Source organism: Gavialis gangeticus, unplaced genomic scaffold (genome assembly GCF_001723915.1).
Source record: "Gavialis gangeticus isolate Ggan-Ray unplaced genomic scaffold, GavGan_comp1, whole genome shotgun sequence".
NCBI lineage: Eukaryota > Metazoa > Chordata > Crocodylia > Gavialidae > Gavialis > Gavialis gangeticus.
Genome location: NW_017729032.1, coordinates 181,508,490 through 181,530,338, shown reverse-complemented (window position 1 = coordinate 181,530,338; position 21,849 = coordinate 181,508,490). Strand labels below are relative to the sequence as shown.

The following is a 21,849-nucleotide window of genomic DNA, read 5'->3' as shown; positions in this document are numbered from 1 at the left end:
CTCCCCTCCCCTCCCCTCCCCTCCCCTCCCCCAGGCAAATTCAATAGGGTAGGGATAAACAACCTTTTCCAGCTGCAGGCTGGAACAACCCACCCCAGGTTGGAAGCAGCAGGAAGGCAGATGCTAGGACTCTGTCATTGCTGATGCTCATCTCCTCGGCAGCACAGGAAAAGGACCCACAGAAGGTGCCTCCCGCTACTGAATGCTGCTGAAGCCCTGTGTGTGTTGGCCAGATGCAAAAGCTGGATGCAAGTGTTCTACAGGCCACATCTGGCCTGCAGGCCATAGGTTACCAACCCCTGCAGCAGGCTATGCATATGCAAGAGGCATATGCAAGAGATACCAAAGGGGAATATATACTATCATCAGGAGGTGTGTGCAACATGAAGTTATGTAGAGCAGATTCCAAGAGCCAGATCCTCAGCAAGCATAAGTGGCTCTAGTTCACCTGAAGTTTTGAGTTTGCAATTTCTTGCATATTTTTAGTTAAACTCCAGAAGGGTAAAAGAATTCTGTCTGTCATCAGTCCAGCTACCGTGTGACTGCAGAATGGCATAGATCAGAGGTCAAGAACATGTAACATAAGGCCCACAGAGCCAAAGGGCTATTAAAGACCTGTGCCCAAGCCTACAAGCTGGAAGTAGTGCCTGTGCTGTTGCCACTTCTTCCCATCCCTCCACCCAACCTACCCCTACTCAAGGCTGCAGCACAGATGCAGCTTCCAGCTGCTGGAGAGCTGTGTTGGGTATGGGTTGCTTCTAGCTTCACCCATACTGCAGCTGGATAACAAAGAGGTGGAGAGAAGTGGCAGCAGTATGGATATTGCTCCTAGTTGTCTGGCCCTAGTGCACTTGGCTTCTGGCTGGAAGCTCTATTCACATCCCAGCTGGGGCAAAAAGGGAGAAGTGGCACTAGTGCAGGCACAGCTCTTAGCTGCCTGGCCCTGGTGTGGGTGTAGGAAAGGCTCTCCTGCTGCTAATGTGCTGCTGAAGTCACTGAGCCTGTGTTAGACTGGAGTCAGGTTGTTCCAGCTTGTGGCTTGACAAAGTTGCCAGCTCCTGGTGTAGATACCCACGTGCTGGCTTGGCTATTGGTAACAGTCTAGCTGCTGCAGCAGCACAGGGCTTCATGCAAGCTAACTGCTGATATTTACTCTGCTTCCTGGGCAGGGTTTGTAGCCTGAACTGAGCTCCCTTGCAGCTAGACCACTACCTAGATATTTCTTGGCTAATTTAAAGCTAGTTTGGGTAAGTCTACACCCACTTCAGTATTGTCAAGAGCCTCTGGGTCTATGAAACTCATGGCAGATGTCAATAAGCCACTGACCCTATAATCCTGGTCTGAATTCTTTGATGTGGAAAAAACAACCCATGGTATATATCTATTTTTGCAAAAAAGTATAGCAAAGAATAGAGCAGATGTGACCAGACATTTTGTATAGGGACACAAATCCTCTGTGAGCAGGATAAGCATTTAAATGGACATGAAGATATCACTAATTGAAGTTCCTCACAAGCCCCCAAACATCTATTACCTTGCCACTGCAGATACTTCTAACTGCTAGAGGACAATTCAGTATAACCTGATGCCCTCACTTAAGAGATACTTAGGACCATAGCTGTGTAGGAGTAATTCAGGTCAAAACTGTGGTACACAAACGGAGAGACAGAGGGAAACTTGCTTATTACCTGCCTAATGTGGGTCTGGCTCAGAGCAGGGCAACTATGAGCAGAGAGAAACACCTTTCAAGATTTATAAAAAAAAAAGTTTAGCAGTCTCATTCCCAGAGGACTGGGTGAAATAGGTCAAAATACCTACTTTTATAACTGGAGGAGGAAACTGAAGGATAAAAGTCTAAGGATATTAGAAAAACCCAAGAATTTAGAGCAATGTACAGTGACTGGTAAACAGAAAAAGTACAAATCAGGCTGCCCGAATGCAGAGATAATCTAGTCATTTAAGAGTAAATCCTAATGACAATAGACAAGTTGAGCAGCATAATGTCTTTATTTTAAAGAGGCAGGACAGCGAGGACAGGCTGGAGAGATGCACACAAGGACAATGGATCGTCAGTGACAATTAAAGTCAAACAAACATTTGCAAATTCCTTGACAGAAGAAAGAGGCAACAAAAAACAATAAGGTGAGGAAGAAGCAAAACATTTTACAGCAGTTCCAAACCAGGTGACATACCAATTATGCATGCGAGCAGAACATTAAATATTTACTCCATCAAGAAAGCTATGTAAGCAAAGTCATGTTCCATTAAAGCAGAATGATTAACATTTTCATGAACAACTGCACAATTTTTCCCATGAAAAGTTATGCAGAGAAATTTACGTAGAGAAAGAGACCCTCTATAGCAGTGGAAGAAAACCTGATTAAGCTGCACTTGTGCACGCTACAATTTTGCAATGTTACCAAGCCATTGCTAAGACAATTCACATGACTGGAGATGAGCAGGAGACAGTTTTCTATGCTGCAAAACAAACTTTTCCAGATTTCAAAAATGTAGTGTAACAGGAAGAAACCAGGCCCTTTCCAATTTTTTTTCCTGAAAATTTTGGCCAGAACAGGAGGGAGACAGGGAAGCAGGGAAAGCTTAGGAACAAATATCAGGGGAGCAGAATTGGTGGTTAGTCCACTGCCATTCTCCCTTATCTCATAACTGGTTACACTGGCATGGCTGTTTTTCAGTCTCTTTTGCAGGTGCTGATCCACTCTGTATAAAATATTAAAACACGAACTGGAGCAGAGGCTTAAATCTGGGTATCTCATATCATAGGCAAATGCCCTAACCACTGTGCTAAGATCAGTCTTTCCTTCTGGCGCAATAATTATTTATACAGTGGAATAGCTGCCAGAGGGGTAGTAGGGGTAGGAGTTGAGAGAGGGACCCAATAAGGCAATAACCAAGGCACCAGTTCCTGCTCTGAATCAGACAGAATAGGGACTTACACCTGGATTTCTCAAAGTTCAGGTAAGTGCCCTGAACTCCAGGCTATTTGCTATTATCTGTTGGTTTTGTCCAGAAAAATCCATTTGGGAGCTGGAAATCTTTTACTAATAAATATGTAGTTGAAAGCACTGCATTTGCACAAAATATTTTGGTTTGGATGCTATGGCATTTTCCAGGGGTTCACTAGAGGGGACCAACACTTCATACCAATGTAATGGTAAGTCATAGTATAAGTTACCAAGTATTCTAAGCTCTTCTTCAGATAGCAGAACATCAGAAAATGATATAAAATGTAATTGACTCATCATAATTCATAGAATCCTTTGCTCCCAACAATTCTTCATAACTATAATGCTTATTTTCATTCAGTGTTCATTGCTGTAATGCATAAAGCAGGATGATAAGCATCTTAGAGCTAAATTATTCTCAGTGATAAAATTAAGATTTTCCTTTCAAGTACTGCAAAGCTATGCATGTACTACTGCTAAGTATTGGAGTTAATATAGAACATTGCTTTAATATTATATGATGCTGTCAGGTGATCCTTCTTTTTAGGCTTGCTTTTTTAATCACTGTACACAGGTACCAAACTGTTTGGTCCGTTCTCCTGTAGAATAATCCAGTTACTTTCTGCAGTGTTAGCTATTGTGGCTCTGTGATACATGAGCAAAAGTAAGGCAATTACCATACTCTTTATTAACATGGTCCTCAATTACATATGATAACATTAATTTCAGTCATTTTTCCATTAGTCTGACGCTAGATACTTCTGGAATCCACAAAATAAGATAATGGTTTTGCATGCTATACTACGTATACATATATTCTAACAGCTTTAATCACAAATGTTGCTTGTTGGAAGAAAAAACCCAGACAAATGCACAAAAATATAAAAATTGAGTTACTTTGTAAAAAACATGTTCACAGGGATAGCGTCAGGAGTCCTTTCCTGAGGACCCAAAGAGGTGTCATGCAATGTTGTTTCAATGCTGGCAAAGGGAACAAATTAGATTGTGTAGATGACAAGGACATTTATTAACAAGGTGATTACACTGCATTTTCTTAAAGAAAGAGAAGCCTAATAAAAAGGCCTTTCACTCACCATGGCATGTCAGACTGTACAAGCAACAACTCACCACGTATCAAAGGTGGTTTGTCTCTTTGAGTGGTTTGTCACGGTACCGCTGTCTGATGGTATTGCAGGGGCTCTGTTTGACGCATTATTTTCAAGGAATGTACCCTCTGGACGTGGAGATGGAACTGAACAGAGAAATACCAAAATATTTGTATCCATCTCTGCCAAAGCCATATATTTTTATGGCTACTTCCCTATTTCTTCAGCAAAACAGGATGAAGAGGCAGTTACATTTTATACCTGCTCTTTGTAGTGCTGTGTGCGCAAGATACTTCAGATAGTACTGTCAAAACACTAACAGGAATGGTCTCAAAATACAAAAATGCCCCCAACTATCAATTATATTTTTAAAAAATGTAATGGAAGAAAGTCCAGTGGAAGAAAAGTTGGAATGCCACTGTCATTCAAGAACCTTAATGCTATAATTTGCTCTTTCCTTGCAGGTCTTTTGGCTACTCAATGTTTTTTTTATAGTCCTTTACCATCTTTACTCATGCTGAGAAATATTTTGCCTCATGACTTGCCTCTTTTTGCACTATCTATGGAACAAGATCCAAGATCTATGGAACTACTCAGTAACAGGATCAAAATCTGGTCCTATATACTGTTTAGAAATTGAAGTACTTGACTCGTACACAAAAAAGAAGAAAAAGATTTAGATAGCTAATATGTGAATTTACATACAATACCCCTAAAATTATAACTGTCACTAGAATACAGAACACAGCATTTCTATATAAAACGTTATGAGACATTACTTTATTAACCCATCAAAACTGTATACAAAGTAGATTATAAACAAGTGATGCATTCTTCCAGATGTAGTACAAAAATCATTTTACCCAAGCAACTTTTATGTGTTATAATATAGCTATCATATGCTTGAACAAACATACCTTTTTAAAGAATCTTTTATGACGATAGCTCTTGAACATATTAAATAATAAAACAAAACAGATTTTTAAACTAAAATTTTTACATTTTACAGATATAACTTCAGAGGCAGTGTGCGCTGTTAAATTTGGGAACTACATTCTAATCCTGGACTTGCAATTACTCTGATGTATGGCTACAGCTTTCTCTTTGTATCTCTGTTTTCCTTGAAGTAAGAGTGGAGAATTGAGGAGGTCAGGAAGCAGAACTCTGCTTCTGTGTACTTGAACTAGGAAAGTGAAGTGGTAAAACTGATGCGCAGAACCCAATTAACAACTAATTTTCAAGTTATTATGAGGTCAGATCTGAGCATTAGAACGGTTGCTGGATCCAGAGTAAGCAAAATGGATTTCCAGATGGCCTCTGGATATTTACATTTTTTCCTCTTTCCTTCCTTCTCTCCCAATTTTTTAAGATATAGAATTTAGCCCTTTTGCATGCAGAGACATACTTAACATTACTAACTAATTCCTAATACGGCTCATTCATGAAAAAAGAAAAATGTTCCCACCATCAATTTAACCAGAGAACCTGTCTGTCAATTAGGTTATTTTAAAAAGTGGCAGTCTCCTGAGCTAGCATATACCATTGACACTTGTTTTTTTCCTAAAACAGCCTGGGCACGGAGAATGGGACAAGTTTTAAATGAAATATTTTCTCTCTCTTTTCAGTGTCAATGGGAGGAAGTGTCTACACTGGTAAAAGAGCTTTGCTTTGCCCACACACAAAAAAAACTGCCATAAGAAGGCAGGGGGAGAGAAGACAAGACAGCAGAGGGGCTTTCTACTTCTCTTTCCTGTCTCTAAGAGTGTTAGTCATCTGTCCCCTGCTGGCCTTGGCAGGTTTAACTGTCTGCCCCATAGGCTGCAGAAACTGTAAGAGGCTTAGCAGCATCCCTTATAAACCTCCCCAACTTAATTAGCAGGGTTGGCAGATTGACAAGTGTAAATAAGGTTATATCCAACTAACTTAAATAGGATCATTAGGAGATTGGGTGTCCCCACTTAAGTTTCTTATGTGACTGACAATCAAAGAAGCTCACTGGGGCTTCTTAGAGGCCTCAAGGTTGTGGCCTAACCACCAGTCTTTAAACACAAGGGCCCTTGCAGAGCTTTTACTGCTCAAGACTGTGGCTGGTTTCCTTTCTCTTTTGACCTATTTACCCTGAACAGTCTGAACTGTATCCATAGGGATAGCACAGGATTTCAAATGGAGCCCTCAGATGGGTTGTGTAAGGGTACCAGGTACATAACAGCAACCTTGTCTCCAATCCACTGATTATTTTGGGGCTAGGTTTATACACATATGCTTTACTTTTAAATGAGGGATTTTAACCTTTAATGAACTGAAGAACAGATTTGAATGTAGGTATCTGTTGGTGAAAAACAAGATGCCAACCCATGTATCACCAATCTTAAATTAAACACTTTTTTTATTATAGAACATTCTTGTCATTTCAAATGGAAGATAGTGGGTGCCTGATACAGAGTTGGAGACTGTTTTCTGAACATCAAGACAGTTTAAAATACTAACTTGATCAGAATATAAATGACAAAATATCATAATAAAGTTTTGTATGCAAATTAAATTGGTTATGTTTTTCTGTCCTAAGTGGACAGTCACCTATCGATCAGTGTAAGCAAGCAATCTCCAAGAAGTGCATTCAGTCCTAGGCCCTGTAGAAAAACAGATGAGCCAGGGAAGCCAAATTATGCTCTGTGGATTTACTAGTGGCTTAGTGTAATTTTTTTAATTTGTAGCTGTTAGCTTTGCTCTTTTTTATCTGTACTGCTCTTAGTCTACAGTATGTTGAAAATTACAGTTTAGTTTTGTAAGACACAAACTTACCTCTATAAAAGCTGCCAACTCTTCTAGGAATAGGGTCATTATATAGAACTCTGTTTTCTTTAGTGGATGCTCCATCTTCTGAGTGTGGATCATGGTACGTTCCACCCTAAACCAAAGAAAAAAGAACTATTCAAATTCTAGAAGAAAACCAGGCTCATATACTGTTCTTCAGTGACATGTCCCCTCACAAAATGTTATCCAGGCATAATTTACCTCTTGTTTTATTAACAGGTGCTAAACATGAATCCCAAAACACTGCAATCAAAAAAAAAAATCACTCAATTTTTTTACTACAGAAAGGCAACGATGGCCGTAGGAACATCTCCCACAAAGGCATAGTTATAGACATGAAAGAAATTCAGACCTCAGACTTTTGCCGTGAATGAAATGAGGTTGTAACATCTCTGGAGGCATCTTTAACTGGTGGTCTTGTCAGATTCATCTCTGGTGGAATCTGGTCACTCTGCTGATAGCAAATTTAGAAAAGCAAATATGTGATTTGTGGTGTATGCAGTGCTGTATGATTATCACACATTGATTCTTACACACATGGGCCCAACAGTGGGGATGGTCCCATTGTGTTAGGCAATGTGCATAAATGCAGCCAGAGGCAATCCTGCTCCAAAGATCTTACAAAACTAAATAAACAAGATGACAGAATGGGAGTATTATTATTGACACATGGAGAAATGAAACAAAGAGGTCCCCATTCAAGAAAACACTTCAAGCATGTATTTAAACACATTTTCATTCAAGAAAGCTCTTACTTGGCCTTCAATAGGCTTTGGCCTTCAATAGGCTTTGACCACATGCTGAAAAGTAGTCAGGTGCTTGAATTGATCAGGTGTAGGGACCAAAGTGATTGACTTGCCCATCATCACACACAGGCTGCCTATAGAGGTGCTGGTTCACATTCTAATTAGAACGTGTCAAAGCAGACTTAACTTAGTGCCCCCGTGTTTTCAAAGGGTCATGGAGGCACTTTAACTAAAGCTCATTCAATGAATACAATGAGTTAAAGTGCCTCTGTGGCCATTTTAATATTTGAAGGAGGGGGGGATTAATACATGCAACAGTGAGCTGTTTAATTAGAGCAGCTGTCAGGGAACCGCTCTTATTAAAATGACCCCTCCCTACCCCTGAGCATGTGTATAAGCACCCAAAATCTCTGTGGCAAAGTCACAGATTGAACCTGAATTTTCTATATCCCAGGTCCAGTGCTGTAATTAGTTATAAAACCATCAAAAGGCACTCCAGATTGAGAATTTCTGAACTTCTTATGGTTAGTTTTAAATTCATTGATCATTGTGAATTATAAAGAGAAACATAAACATTATGGCAACCTGCTCATAAGAGGCATTTTGCTGAACCTGCACTCTGGATTAAATCTTAAATTGTCCAAAGCAGGCAAGAAGTATCAATAGCATAGCTCAATTTGTCACCTAAAATATTTGTACAACAAACAAAAATTGCAAGCACAGACTTAGACAAATGTGTTTAAACTGAAAACCAATTTGGGATTTCCAGATGTTTGATATGATGACAAATTAATTAAAGCGATGAATCAAGATGATGCAAGGATCAGAAAGAATGCTGATAAGCAAAAATCACCAAATAAGTTTTTCTTGATTAAGTTTGATTGGTCAAGGTTATCATCCCTTCCCCATGTTTCTTTGTATGGAATTACATGACTACTTGTTACAGGAGGAAGAAAAGGGTTTCTGCATGTCAATCAGCCTCGCCATCTTGGCTATTAGTCAGTAGGCATACATTAAAACGTAACATTGCAGTTTGTAAGCAGGCTTCCAAGTTGTGTCATCATATGATTACACTAGACTGTTACCTTTCATTGGAAAAAAAGCTTTCTAACTGATATGAAGAAAAGATTGAAAATGGCCATGGGTAACCAATGGTGTGACACCTGCCTGAGCCTAATGATTGCTTGAAATAATAATTTGCAGAGGGTGTACTGATGAACATTTCTCAAAGATGTGTTAACTTCAAGACTCATTTTTCTGGAAGAGTTTCCAACATCACCCAAGTAGAGGAATGTATCCAACATAAAAGGAGAGTGCAGGGACTGGGATTCATAGGCCCCAGACCCATCCAGGCTTTAACATCTAAATCATTTCTCTGGGAATGAACAACTCATTCTTTTCTTTTAATATACACAGTGATAGTGACAGTGGTGTTACTGCCCACCCAGCACCTGCAGAAAGTAGGACACTTGGGTTTAGGCTCAGTCACCAAGATACATAAACAAGGTTGGCCTAGGAACTGGAATCTTAGGGTGTAGAATTATATATTTTATATTAATATCAATGGATACCAATATAAACTATTACAATATATATAACTTCACGATAACAATGTAGCAGCACTGACACTGTTTCTTTCAGGGTCAAAGTTAGGTTGATTTAGCTAACTTCCATGACTACAGGATCATGCAGATGTAATATTTACATCTTAATACAGATGCAGGGTCCCTAAAAGCAGCTCTTCCTCCCCTTTTAAAGTGGTTAAATGGTATGTTAAGTAGGGCTGTGTGAAGCTTTGGTCTCCGATTTGATTTGGCAGAGATTTGGCCCAAGTTGGTGGCCAAATCTGAATCCAAATAGAATCAGGGGACCCTTTATCTCTCTGAATCAAATCTGAACCCTCCAAATCGATTCAGAGAGATTTGAACATAGAGATAACTTTAAATGTTTTTTCTACATACCTCTAGGTAGCAGTGGCTTGTGAGTGCTGTGATGCTGGGGCGGATGGAGCGTCCCAAAGGAGTTGGGGGGGCTCCTCAGCACTCTCGGCAGCAGACCTAGAAGCGGACCAGAAGCACTTCCAGTCCACTTCCAGGTCCGCTGAGGAGTGCGCAGGGGGCCCCCCTGCACCCCTCCAGCTCCGTGACTGGTGCCTCCTAGGTCTGGAGGTGCGTGCACCCAGGGTCCCCCTGTGGCCGACTGCCAAGCCAGGGAGGTACAGGGGGGCCCTCAGCCCACTCCCCGGCAGACCTGAAAGTGGACCAGAAGTACTTCCGGTCCACTTCCAGGTTCGCCACCGAGCACATGGAGGCCTCCCCTGCATTCCTGTGGGATGCTCCATGCACCTCAGCATTGCAGCAATCACAAGCTGCACCTGCTACCTCAAGGTATGTAGAAAAAACTTTTAAAGCTGTGTCTGTGTCCAAATCGCTAATTCTCTGAATCAGCATCAAATCTTCAGATTCGGATTTGGCCAAATAGAAGCAGAGATAACGATCCAAATCAAATCACTGTCCCTAATTTGGGCCAAATCCTAATCAAACAGGGTCTGTTTTGCACACCCCTAATGTTAACCACACCCCACGGAATCCCTGGTCCCAGATGAGTCATGGTTAGTCACGTTCCCTCTTGCTGCTGTCTGTCTTTGCTACCAAGACCTTGCGTGCCTTTCTACAACAGTAGCCCAGTTTCAACATGAACAGTGGAAAGTTCCCCCGTCGCAGCCAAGCTTATGGCAGTTGAGTGATTAAGGCACACTCCTGATTGATGAGAAAAGTGGGTTTGAATCTCGTCAGGTTGAAAAGATCTGAACACCCAGGTTCCTCCCTCCAGGACAAGTGCTGGAGACTATTCTGTACAATGTGAGGAGTGCCACCAACACCTATGCCATCTAAAGAACACTTTAGAACAGTGGTTCTCAACCTTGTTAGACTCAAAGAATCCACTGGAAAATGCCAGCTCTTAGCTTTCACTTGCTTTCTGACTACAGAAAAACAACAGAGCAATTATTTTGTTGCAAAGGACTTAAAAAGGTTACAACAGCTCAGATGGTTTTTAACACTACAAATTCCTATGTGGAATTCCTAGATTTATCTTGTGCATTGTGTCTGTACAGTTAACAGTGCTAATGTTGTGTATCAATCCACAGCACCCATGAAAGGACCCCAGGGTGATGCAGCACCTCGGCTGAGAATCACTGGTTTAGAACGAAACTGGCCATGCTTGTTCTGCTGTGTAGATCTCAGTTCTGTTGGAGTGGGCTAGACATGTTCTGAACATGCCTCAGAGCAGCTCCCTTGAGGATTTAGGCATGGGGACAACTGCTTTGTGAGTCTTAAATGGTTTTGATGGAAGCAGGTATCAAAATGCTCAGCTCAGCCACAATACTGCTGCCTCCGTGCATGAACAGAAGCAGAGTTTTAGATACCTATGTACACTTTCTAGCAAAAACACAGGTACTTCTAGCCTCTAAAAAGCTTAAGTGGGTAGGTAGTGATCAGTATGCTCCTTGGATGGAATTCAAGTGGTGAAGTGCATTTTGGAGTTTGGCCCTGAGAGTTTACAAATCCTCTTTTGTTTCATCTATAATGTGCTTCTACATCAGGAGAGAAAAAAAGCACAAAAGGGGATGCTTTAGACTAACAACCTAAAGTCCATGGGGCCAAGTTAAGCTTCTAAATCCACATTAGATAAGCTAAGTACAAGTTATTGGATTTTGAAATGCCACAGTAACATTGACTACAGTGAACTTCAGTGGGATCTGTAAGTGCTGAACAACTCTAAAAATCAGGCCACTTTCACTCCTTTTCACCTTTACTTTGCTAAAATATGCATTTACCAGCTTCACTGGAGAATCTCAGGTTTGAAAAATGTTGAGCTTAAGGGATAAAAGCATTGAGCTAGACACTGCTAACTCAAACAGGCATTTTTATAACCAAGCCAAAAGGAACTAATTCAAGAGAGATGGAAGACTCATCATTATTTTTCCTAACTACATATAAGCTTGTCTATTGGCTGTCAAAAGACAACGAGTGATCTGATAATTGCACTCAGTATGTCTCCACACAACATGAAAGACATTGCATATTAAATTAACATTCATTACATGAAACTCCAATGCAAAAAATACTAACAAACTGCAGAATAAAAAAGAAAAGCCAGCATGAGAAACCACACTGTCTTTGAGTGGTATGTTACAACTTTTTTTAGTAACTCAGTGCTGACTGCATGACTCTAGACAAAAACATTTTGACTGAAATGACAGATGGGAATCAGTGCACATGACAGGAAAGAGAGTTTAGTTTGTAGCTACTGCAGGGTCATTTTAAACATTAATTTCCCTATAAAATAGACTGTAGTTGTTAAGCCTCATGAAATCTATGACAGAAGGGTGTTTTATGGGCCCTTGCTAATGATGAAAGCATTCACTCACATCTGGGGATATGTATAGGTGCACAAAACTTCTACTAATGTGCTTTTTAGAAAAAGGGTTGTATTATTTTAGAACAAAGTGCATCAGCACTCTGCGAGATTTGACATCTCCAGGAACATGGAAACACTTAACCTGCAGACAGAAGACAAGGAGGCCTAATTGATGGCTCCTTGTTTATCAGCCAAACAGTGAAAAAGGCAGCTGGCTAGGAAACATCACAGGATGGAAGCAGCCAGTATCTTGCTGAGGGGGAAACAGAAGGATGCTTAAGAGGAACAGTGACCCCTTTTTCCTTCACTTTCTACATAGGAAAAGTTAGAATCCCACAGCTTACCTCAATATTGGTCTGAAAAGGGGTCTGAGAGAATAAAGCATTACACGTTTGTAAAAGCATAGTGAATATTGCTCTAAAATTCTGTGGCTGCATCCACATGAGTATGGATGTTTGTTTCCCCGGAGACAAGAAGCAGCGCCACATCTTGCGCCACTGCTACTTGTCCCCAGCGAATACCTGTGCCATGTGCCCTCTGGCCCATGGCAGGTTACCCCAGGTAGGGTACGGGATGCTGGGGCCAGCACTGGGTTGGCCCTAGCAGCCTTACCTGGGGTCTGGGGGCTGCAGCAGTGGCGATCCTGCAACTTGGAGCCTGGCTGGCAGCCAGTTTGTGCCCTGTGTTCACCACTCCACTTTTTTGGGGGGGTGGGTTTTTTTGACCCCTGGGATTTCCCAGGGCCAAAACCCCCCTGGCACTGCTACCCTGTAGTGCAGAGAACAGTTGAATGTGTAGTATGTGGCACCGCAGACATGTCTGTGGTGCCACGCTCATCTGGACGCAGCTTATTATTAGATACTGCAAAATAGGAAATTAGCCACAGCTTGGAATAATCAGGCAAACCCAATAAAACTCAAAATAGCTTACTGATGATTGATTGTATAATACAGTCTTTTAAAAATTCCTGTGGTTAAGAGATCAATTATTACATTTTAATCTCTTCTCATAAAAAATGGGGTTATGAAGATGATTAGTGATGGCAGTGGTAAAATTAAAATAATCAGCAATTTCATCAAGCAGTGGAATTTTCATGCAGATATAGAACAAGGTTTATCTGATCCCATATCATTCAGTAGGCTATAGAAGACCTTCCTCTTACAGACGTTCCATAGTTTTATACCTAAAACCAACAGGTTTACCACTAGACACAATCATCTTATCTGTCCACCCAACAAATGTAGACAACAGCACCTCATCCCAATGATTTGATTCAGAGAGATAAAGGGTCCCCTGATTTCAAAGCTGTACATTTTACTTGAGTTCTAGAATAACTTTTAAATACAGGTATCCAATTTTGATAGAAAGCTTCAAGTGATGGAAAATACAACACATCTTTAGGTAATAGTACGTTGTTGCATTGGTTAATTACTTTAAAGCATTAAAACACTGTGTCTTATTTCTAGTCTGAACTTGTCTAGCTTCAGTTCCCAAGCACGGGATTAAAGAGCCATTTACTAACAAAAATCTCTTCCCTATGATACTTGTAGACAGTCAGTCACCTCTTATTCTTTTTTAGGATAAACTAATTAATTAGATTGAGCTTTAGTAGCTCACAATGTTTTCCTGACCTATTCTTGTAGCTCTTTTCTGAATCCTTTCCAATTTTTCAGTAAATTGCTCTTATCTTAGAATTCACTTCACTGTATATATTTGTATGTATTTATGTGAAATGCTCACTTAGGCATTTCTTTTTGCCGTAAGTTACTATCCAAATTTGCAGAAAGATTACTGGTATTTTAAACATTTGGAGGCAGATTTTGTGTTTATTTGTCACATGTGCAACATCAGTGAATTCACTAAGGCTTCATAAAAATGCAAACCAGCACAGAATTTGGCACATTAATACTCAAATCAGAATATCTGGCTACAGAAAGAGGAGTTGGCTCTGTACAGACTATGTAAGGGCCTACATAAACTGGGTAGTGCGGCTGCCCTGGAGTTGCATAATTTTGAGCCGTACGAGTGCTTAAAACCACTTTAAGGTGTTAATGTGCAGACAATCCAGGGGTTAAGAGCTCCAGGAGCTGCCCAAAATTACTGTGTAAAGGGGCCCTTACTTAACCCAGCCTAGACTGGTGGCAGGGGTCACTATCAAAAAGCCAGTATTTATTAATACTTCCTACAACAGAGCCTCTATCATGGTCTGCATACTTATTACACAAAAAATGCAAACACTTGGCATATTTCCTCTCAAGTAATTTGACTGCAGGTCAAAAGTGAAGCAATCACATGACACAGACATACATCAGTGTTGCTTCAATGCAATGTAAAGCTACCCCTTGAAAAGTCAGGAATAACTACACATTGATGTACCATATGTTTCCTCCCCTTGTCAATTTTATCTCTGGTAGCCATTTACCTAATGCAAATATGATCCCTCACCACCTAGTAGACAGACACTGTTACAGTTTCCCTTTAAGCAGAGAGCTTGGGCGCATGTCTGCTCCCTACTACAGAGTAAATTTACTGCGGAGTAAAATCTAGAACAAATTTCTCTATAGTAATTTTGTTGCATGGCTGCAGCCTAAGGCCTTGGTGGACAGACTCATATATACCACAGGGTGATTTGTATCAGTTTTGTATGCCAATATAAATTTCACTAGAATCAGGAATAGACAGATGTACAGCTATTTTGGGATAGTTCAAACAGGAGGCAGCTACAATGGGGTTTTACATGTAGGCAATGATGGATATTGTAACAGATAATTTACTGTTAGCTAATGACCGTCTTAGAAGTGACACAGACAAAACTAAACCTGGTGTAACTTGCACTGGTAGTTTTATTCTTGATTCTTTCTGGAATAATTTTCCATGGGTTTGGGCAAAGTCCCCTTGGTTTAGGGGACTGTGAAGTCTTCACGCCACCTTTTTGTACTTGCACAATGCCAAAAATACCAATATATATGTTTGGTCTGTCCACAGCTCATGCGAAAAAAAACAGTGCAGTATCTCAAATGGTTCCTGTATCGGCAAACTACTGCTGTAAGATAAGTGACTGAAACACTCCACTTCAAAAAGGGTTAAGATTAGTATTCACATCAGAATGATACAACAAAAAAACCCTAAAACAGTCTAGTAAAAATTACATTAGATAACATAAACAATGGTTTGGCAACACTTACCAATCATAATTCGATATACAATTTTGATTGTGCTCACACTGCAGGTATTTCACCATAAGTAAACTGAACTGTGATTTGTGTTGGCTCAAATTTAATAAATAAATATAGAAGGGAGATATAAAATTATAAGCTGCTTTTGCCAACATGATTCCAGAGGCATGCAAGAAAATACATAAAGGAAAATAAAATCTTTTGCAGTAGATGACATTTCAGACTAACCCTATTTGTATCTTCTGTACAATCTTCACGTGAGGAGCCAACAGATCTGGTGAGTGACCTATGCTGCACCTGTGGAGATAACAGTTGCAGGCTGTTTGCTCTGGCTGCCATCCCTTGCCCTACGCTTAAGCCACCCTCTGAGCCCTTTGACCTCACTCTGTCCCGGCTCACATACATAGAGTGTCTATGAGGGCGCTGCTGTGAGGAAAAGGGGCTAGTGTAACCTAGACCATATGAAAAAGATTCATGTGGGGCAGATAACGAATGTGAATGGCTTCCATCCATATGATCTGGCAGTTTCAACTCCTCCATGGTTTTGGAATGTCTTGTTGACAGTCTTCGTGAATCAAGGGTACTGTCACTTCGGTTATTCCTCCCCGATGGGCTGAGTAAAGTTCTGTTATCACCGTGGCGAGGAGGAGTTGGGCTGGTAGGAGAGTTCAAGTCCATGCAGCTTGATGGAAAATACCGACTGCTGTTTGGTTCTGCAATTTGAGCTCTGGCCTCAGAAAGATTACCCACAGATTTGGAATCTGTCAGGACCCCATGACTCTTGGACTTTGTCCGATATGAGGGGCTCTTGGATGACTGAGGAATAGTATCAATATAGCTATGGCGACTATGCTTTTCACCTGGTTGCAGTGTGCCAGTTTTGCTTTGAGAACTTTCCATAAAAGAGTGCCGATTCTGTTGAGATCTGGCGTTTGACTTCAGGTATTTTGTACCTGGACCATCAGAAGCTTTTGGGTCCACATTAAAATCAAATTCTGTTTTTGTCTTTGCTTCCTTTGGACTGAGAAGATGTGGGATGTTATTATTGGCTAGGTCCTTGCTGCCAGATCCAGGTGGGTTGCTTGGTTTTTTTGCATGCATTGGACTGTGTGCAGCTCCCGTGAGGTTTCCATTTATGAAGCTTTCATTTGCTGGTAGAACCTCTTCTCCTCTTTGTAGTCCAACCCCTAGAGTCTGCATATCCTTGCTGTTCGATCTGTGATGCGACTGCAAAGCAGCACTTTTGCTGGCTTGATTTCTACATTAAAACGCATAAAGAAGAATTAATGTGTTAGCATGCATGTGAATATATTAATACATACCTAACTCCAGTAGCATACACTGATTTCAAAATGAAGTAGTTTTTTCAATACTGAGAAAGAACTTAAGTGTAGTACTACAAACTACATGTCTGGACCTCCCCTGTCCCAAACACTTAAACTAATAAATTTGTAATACCTGGTAAAACAATATACTGTGTTCTGATTGCCAAATTTTCACTTCTAATTCATACACAGAATGATAATACTGACATTTTAAACCGTATGTATTCTAACATGTATACACACACCCACTCCCACATATATATATGTGCATGTTAAGTGTTTTAAGCACATTGTACACAGAAGAGTTAAAGTATTTATTCAAATACATAAAGATGAATTGTCACAAATTAGGACTGTGGTAGTACTATATTAAATAAGTTAATACAGCAAAAAGGGGAGCTCTTCTTCTGGGCAAGAATAACAGAACTCTCCTGCTGATCTCTGAATATTTCCAGGTGAACTTCTCTGCCCCCAACCACAGAGGGAAAAAGATAGGTGTGCTTTCCATGTCTTTGTGGACTTTGTAAGGCATGCAAGACAAAAGACATGCGACTACAGGTAGTGTAAAATCAAATGACAGCAGTTATAATTCTTTGTAGCTTCTCAGGGACTCCTACGGGGAGATGCCTGCTGTGACAGGTAATATTTCTGGAGTAAATGTGTTCATGCTGTAACAATGCTGCACACTTTAGTTCCCCTGACTAGCTTGCACACAGGGGAAGAAAGAGTAATAATGCCCTTACTAAGACATGGTGTTGTGTTTGTCCAAATGCAACCATAAATAATACAACTCAAACAACAGGTGTGGGTAAAAGCACTGCCATGCTAGGCAGGCCTTAATATATTTGGAACATATAATAAAGCTATGCATTCGTTGCTAGCTGTAGATTCAACAAAACAAGAAGTTAACTTGGATTCTAATGAACCCATCCAGTATATTCACATCTCTCACACAGGGCTTGCCTAGGTGCTGGAAGAGCCAAGATGCACACCCATCAACAAGGAACTGAACAGCCTTACTGACACTTCAATAAGGTAGGACTGATGAAACATCCTTTGGAGGTGACACCCAGGAAGTGTCAAGGGAAGCAGAGGGAGAGAAGCTTCAAACAATGGAGGGAGCAGCTTGAATGGGAAGGACAGTGTCAGCTGGAAAGCTGCAGAGCCTGGAAAGGGAATGGCTCTTTTCTTTGTGGACTGAGGAGAGAACAGCCAAGCTGCTTTAGGGGGCTTGGGACTGTGTGGACTGGAGAGAGAACAGCTGAGCTAAATGTAGGGGGATCAGGGCTATGCAAGCTAGACTGAGAAAAGGCAGACTGCTTAACCCCCTTTGGAGGGGTGAAAACTTCTTGCTTTGTGGGCTTTACTCCAACAAATACCTTTATCAAAGAGATATCCAGGTTGTAGCCATATTGGTCTAAAGGAAAAGGCAATCAGGACTTGTAGTAGAGATATCTTTTCTTAGATCAACAAGAGCTGTCCCTCTCTTTGAAGAGGGAAAATCCCTCTCTTGGGGGCGGAACTGAAAGGAAGCTCCTGGAAGGAGGAGCATAGGTAACCAGCAAGGATCAGAGACCAAATGGCTGGGGCCTCAGAGTCCGAAGGAGCCAGAACTGTAGAAGCCATCCCTGGGCTGGCTTTTACAGAGTATTCAGAGAGACCAGGTAAGGCCAGGGAGGCCCAAGCAAGCACTCCCTGGGGGGATCCGTGACACTGGCCCATGGTATTTTTAGTGTTAATCAGAACAAGGACTGTTTTGGACTGGAGTCACATCTGTATAGGTACTTCCTTCTGTAACCCTCACTTTCCCATTCCCATCAGTCAAGAGGTCTGAGTTACAAACCTGTCCACCTAATTTCTTATTTCACATGCCTAAGGCTTTCTCTGGTATCTTCCAAAACAGAGTTAAAGATGTTAATGATTTTTTCCCCATTTCTCTTGTATGAAAATAAATTGGACATAAATGATAAGCTTTTAATATTTACCAGTATCACATGGATTGTAAAAAGAAAAATAAAGCACTTTTTAACAAGAAACTTAAAAAAAATCTTCAAGACATGAAAATGCTAAATTGAAGGATGCACTTCCAGTGAAAAATGGAATTAAACCCTAAGCATAAATGCTGTGACTTTGTTGGTGACCGCTCCTTCATTTTCTGCATCACAAAGACATTCATATAAATACATATATCTTTTCTTAAAACTGAAAACAGCTGTGCCTGGTTCTTCTTTACACCTCAGATCTTCATAAGATTCATAGATTCATAGATTAAGGGTCGGAAGGGACCTAGTAGATCTTCTAGCCCGACCCCCCGCCAGGGCGGGAGAACAACAAAAACCCCAAAAAGAGAAATGGGACTCAAACGAGTCCAGCTAGGTGGGCATCCAGCCTCTTCTTAAAGACCCCCAGGGTAGGGGCCAGCACCACTTCCCTTGGAAGTTGGTTCCAGCTCCTAGCCGCCCTAACGGTGAAGTAGTTTTTGCGGATGTTCAATCTATACCTCCTCTCCAACAGCTTGTGCCCATTTCTCCTTGTTATGCCAGCGGGCGCTAGGGGAAACAGCGTCTCCCCCAAACCCCTCTGGTCCCCCCTAGTGAGTCTATAGACAGTCACCAGGTCCCCCCTTAGCCTTCTCTTGTGGAGGCTGAATAAGATTCATCTTCCTTGTACGCTCACATGCCTTCTTGCTTCTACCCCATTTGCTTTTCAGTCCCAGACTCCTCGGTCCCTGTCCTTCCCCTGGACTACTTTGGTTCTTGCTCTGTGTCCTCTTCCCTCACACCACCCGGCCCAACTAATGGCCATCCCCAGCCTGTCATCAAATCCCATTTCCCTCCTTGTATTCCCATTCCAGTCTCTTTGCCCAAGTTTCAGGCTCAGCACCTTGTCGTAATCTGCTTCCACAGTCATTGTTCCCACAGGTCTGGCTCTTGTCTACTCTACGTTCAAGTCAGGTGACTTGCTCCTCAGTGCCACCTGCTCCCTATCAAGAGCTGCCATTGAGAGCACAAGGGTCTCCCTGCCCTCAGTTCCAGTACAGGGATGCAGCATTGGCAGTAGCAGCCTAAAGTTGTAGCTGCAAGGAAAGCTATGCTCAGCCCCAGCCTAGAGCATGACGGGTACAAACAATCTTCATGGAACGCAGCTGCTGAAATGTAAGAAATCTCTACTAAGCATGTGTGAACTGTAATCGTTCAGAAACCTGCATTTTGGGATAATGTGTATGGGGACAGCGACAGGTATATCCCTGATACAAAATGCTTCGTACTAAATTTCAAGTTCTGCCCCAAACCACAAGGAACCTAGAAGAGGTCAAATAAAGTATCAACAGATTTATTTATAACATCTGGCAAAACCCATGTTTTTTCTCTGCCTCATTTTCAGCAGTGACTTCAGCTAAAATTTCCCAGAAAAGTTCAGCTTGACACAGAAACCCAGAATGGAAAAAAAGCTGGAGTGAATATTTTAGAAGTTGCAGGTAACAGAAAACATGTTCTTACAATGGGGAGTATTGGGCAACCTTAATTCTAGGCAATGCTACCAACCTTTTCCCAGTACCACATACATGGGTACACAAAGGTGGAAGGTCCAGTTACAGACAAACTCTATTCTTAGTGAAGGACTTAAGAGATTGCAGATGAAGTATGTTTTATAACTGAGAGGGAAGACAGCTCACATACAAAAACTAGTGTTAGCTACTACATTAAGCTAAGAATAGAAACTATTACGTATACCAAAAGGTCAAAATTATCAAGTGGTTACTTTTTCTTTTCTTGAAGATGATTTCATATTTATACCTGAAAGCAACTTATTCATTAGTGAAATGATGATAGTTTTAATAGTGAAGGTCTTTTTACTGCTTTTACCTGTTTGACAATGTGTTGCTCTCCCCATGATAGGATTTTCTCTTAGTTGTCCGTGAAGGTGAACTTCCACAGCGATCCATGAGTCTCTGGGTTTGAAATGAAGGATGGTTCAAACACTGTTCTGTCAAATACCTATCTCCTGGATCCAGTTTCAGCAAGTTCTTTTGAAAAGCAAATCCAGGTTTTAAACAAGCATTAGTGTTTAAAACAGTCACAGAAAAAAATAGTTCAACAACATCCTCATCTCAGTACTTCCTGTGAGACAACTGCTTGCAACAGCAAGACTAATTTAAGTTACATCATTATACCATTATAACAGCAAAGCATGACTGTAAAAATCTGAATATGTAATCTGAATATGGAATGTGTGAAGGAAAGGGTCCAACTGATTCAATTCTTCTTCCCCTACTTCCTATTAGGGGTGTACACTTCCTAACAAGAATCTGGAAACTGAATCTATTTAAAAGAAATTATTATAGAAGGTTCTTTGAAAGCCAAGCTACTACTTTCATTCATATGATATTCAGCTCATAATCAATACTGACCTATGCAGGTCTGTAAAAAAACTCAGTTCCCTCACTTCCAAATTCAGAATAAAGATGTTTAAGGGTGAAAGTGCAAAACGATGCTAGATAGTTAGCCTTCAGACAAGATAGGGAAACAGGTCTGATAAACAGAAATTGAACTTGATTATACAGAGACTCCTCTGTTTGATAAAAAAAAATATCCTTGTAAGTTTGATATTTTAAAATACCGCATTTACTCAAAATTAAGATGACCGAATTTAAGACGACCCCACAATAATTAGATTCTATACATGGAAACTGTATACATTTGTTATAATTTCTCATGTATAGAATCCAATTATTGGAGGGTCATCTTTAATTCATCCCTCCCCAGGGGGGCAGGTGCAATGGGGAGGTCAAGCAGTATGCTCCTTGCCTGTCCCCCCTGCCCCACAGACTCAGGCCCCATTTTCCCCTTCACCTCTGCTTCCTCTCTCCCCCACCCCTCCGTGTGCTCCCTCCCCTCTCTCTGCAGCCTCTGCTCCCCACACCCCTGCTCCATACCAGCAGTTTCCATCTTCTCTCTAGCCTGGGCACTGCGCACACCCCAGCCCAGCACGTGTAGCAGCTGTGCATTGTTGTTATGGAGCTGTGCTAGGGCTGTGCTCAATGCTCCAGGCTACAATGTGGATGGAGCCTGGCAGTGCAGAACGAGGGTAGCCAGGGAAGGGAGAGGGGCAGGCAGGGAGCTGTGGCTCCATGGGGAGCAGGGAATGGAGAGAAGAGGCTGCAGGGAGAGGGGTGGAGATGGTGGGGTGCAGAGGTGGCAGGGAGTGTGGGGCAGACAGCAGCTGCAGCTGTGGCCCCGATCCTGGGAAGGCGCTAAAGCTGAGGCTACAGCAGCTGCCTGCCCCCACACTGC

At 41.4% G+C, this 21,849-nt stretch overlaps 1 protein-coding gene across 4 annotated transcripts in view; it reads right to left on the bottom strand.

The window, feature by feature from the left end:
* CDKL5 (cyclin dependent kinase like 5) overlaps nt 1–21,849 on the bottom strand; it is a 174,801-nt gene that overhangs the window by 22,390 nt on the left and 130,562 nt on the right. For 2 of the 4 annotated variants that reach the window (XM_019524247.1, XM_019524250.1), the window contains exons 10-14: nt 20,422–20,582; nt 15,459–16,488; nt 7,239–7,340; nt 6,875–6,980; nt 4,095–4,218 (exon numbers count right to left, since the gene is read on the bottom strand). In XM_019524247.1, the coding sequence (XP_019379792.1) occupies nt 4,095–4,218; nt 6,875–6,980; nt 7,239–7,340; nt 15,459–16,488; nt 20,422–20,582 (1,523 nt within the window). The remainder of the gene's footprint in view (nt 1–4,094; nt 4,219–6,874; nt 6,981–7,238; nt 7,341–15,458; nt 16,489–20,421; nt 20,583–21,849) is intronic. The other 2 variants (XM_019524248.1, XM_019524249.1) reach the window with 2 other exon arrangements.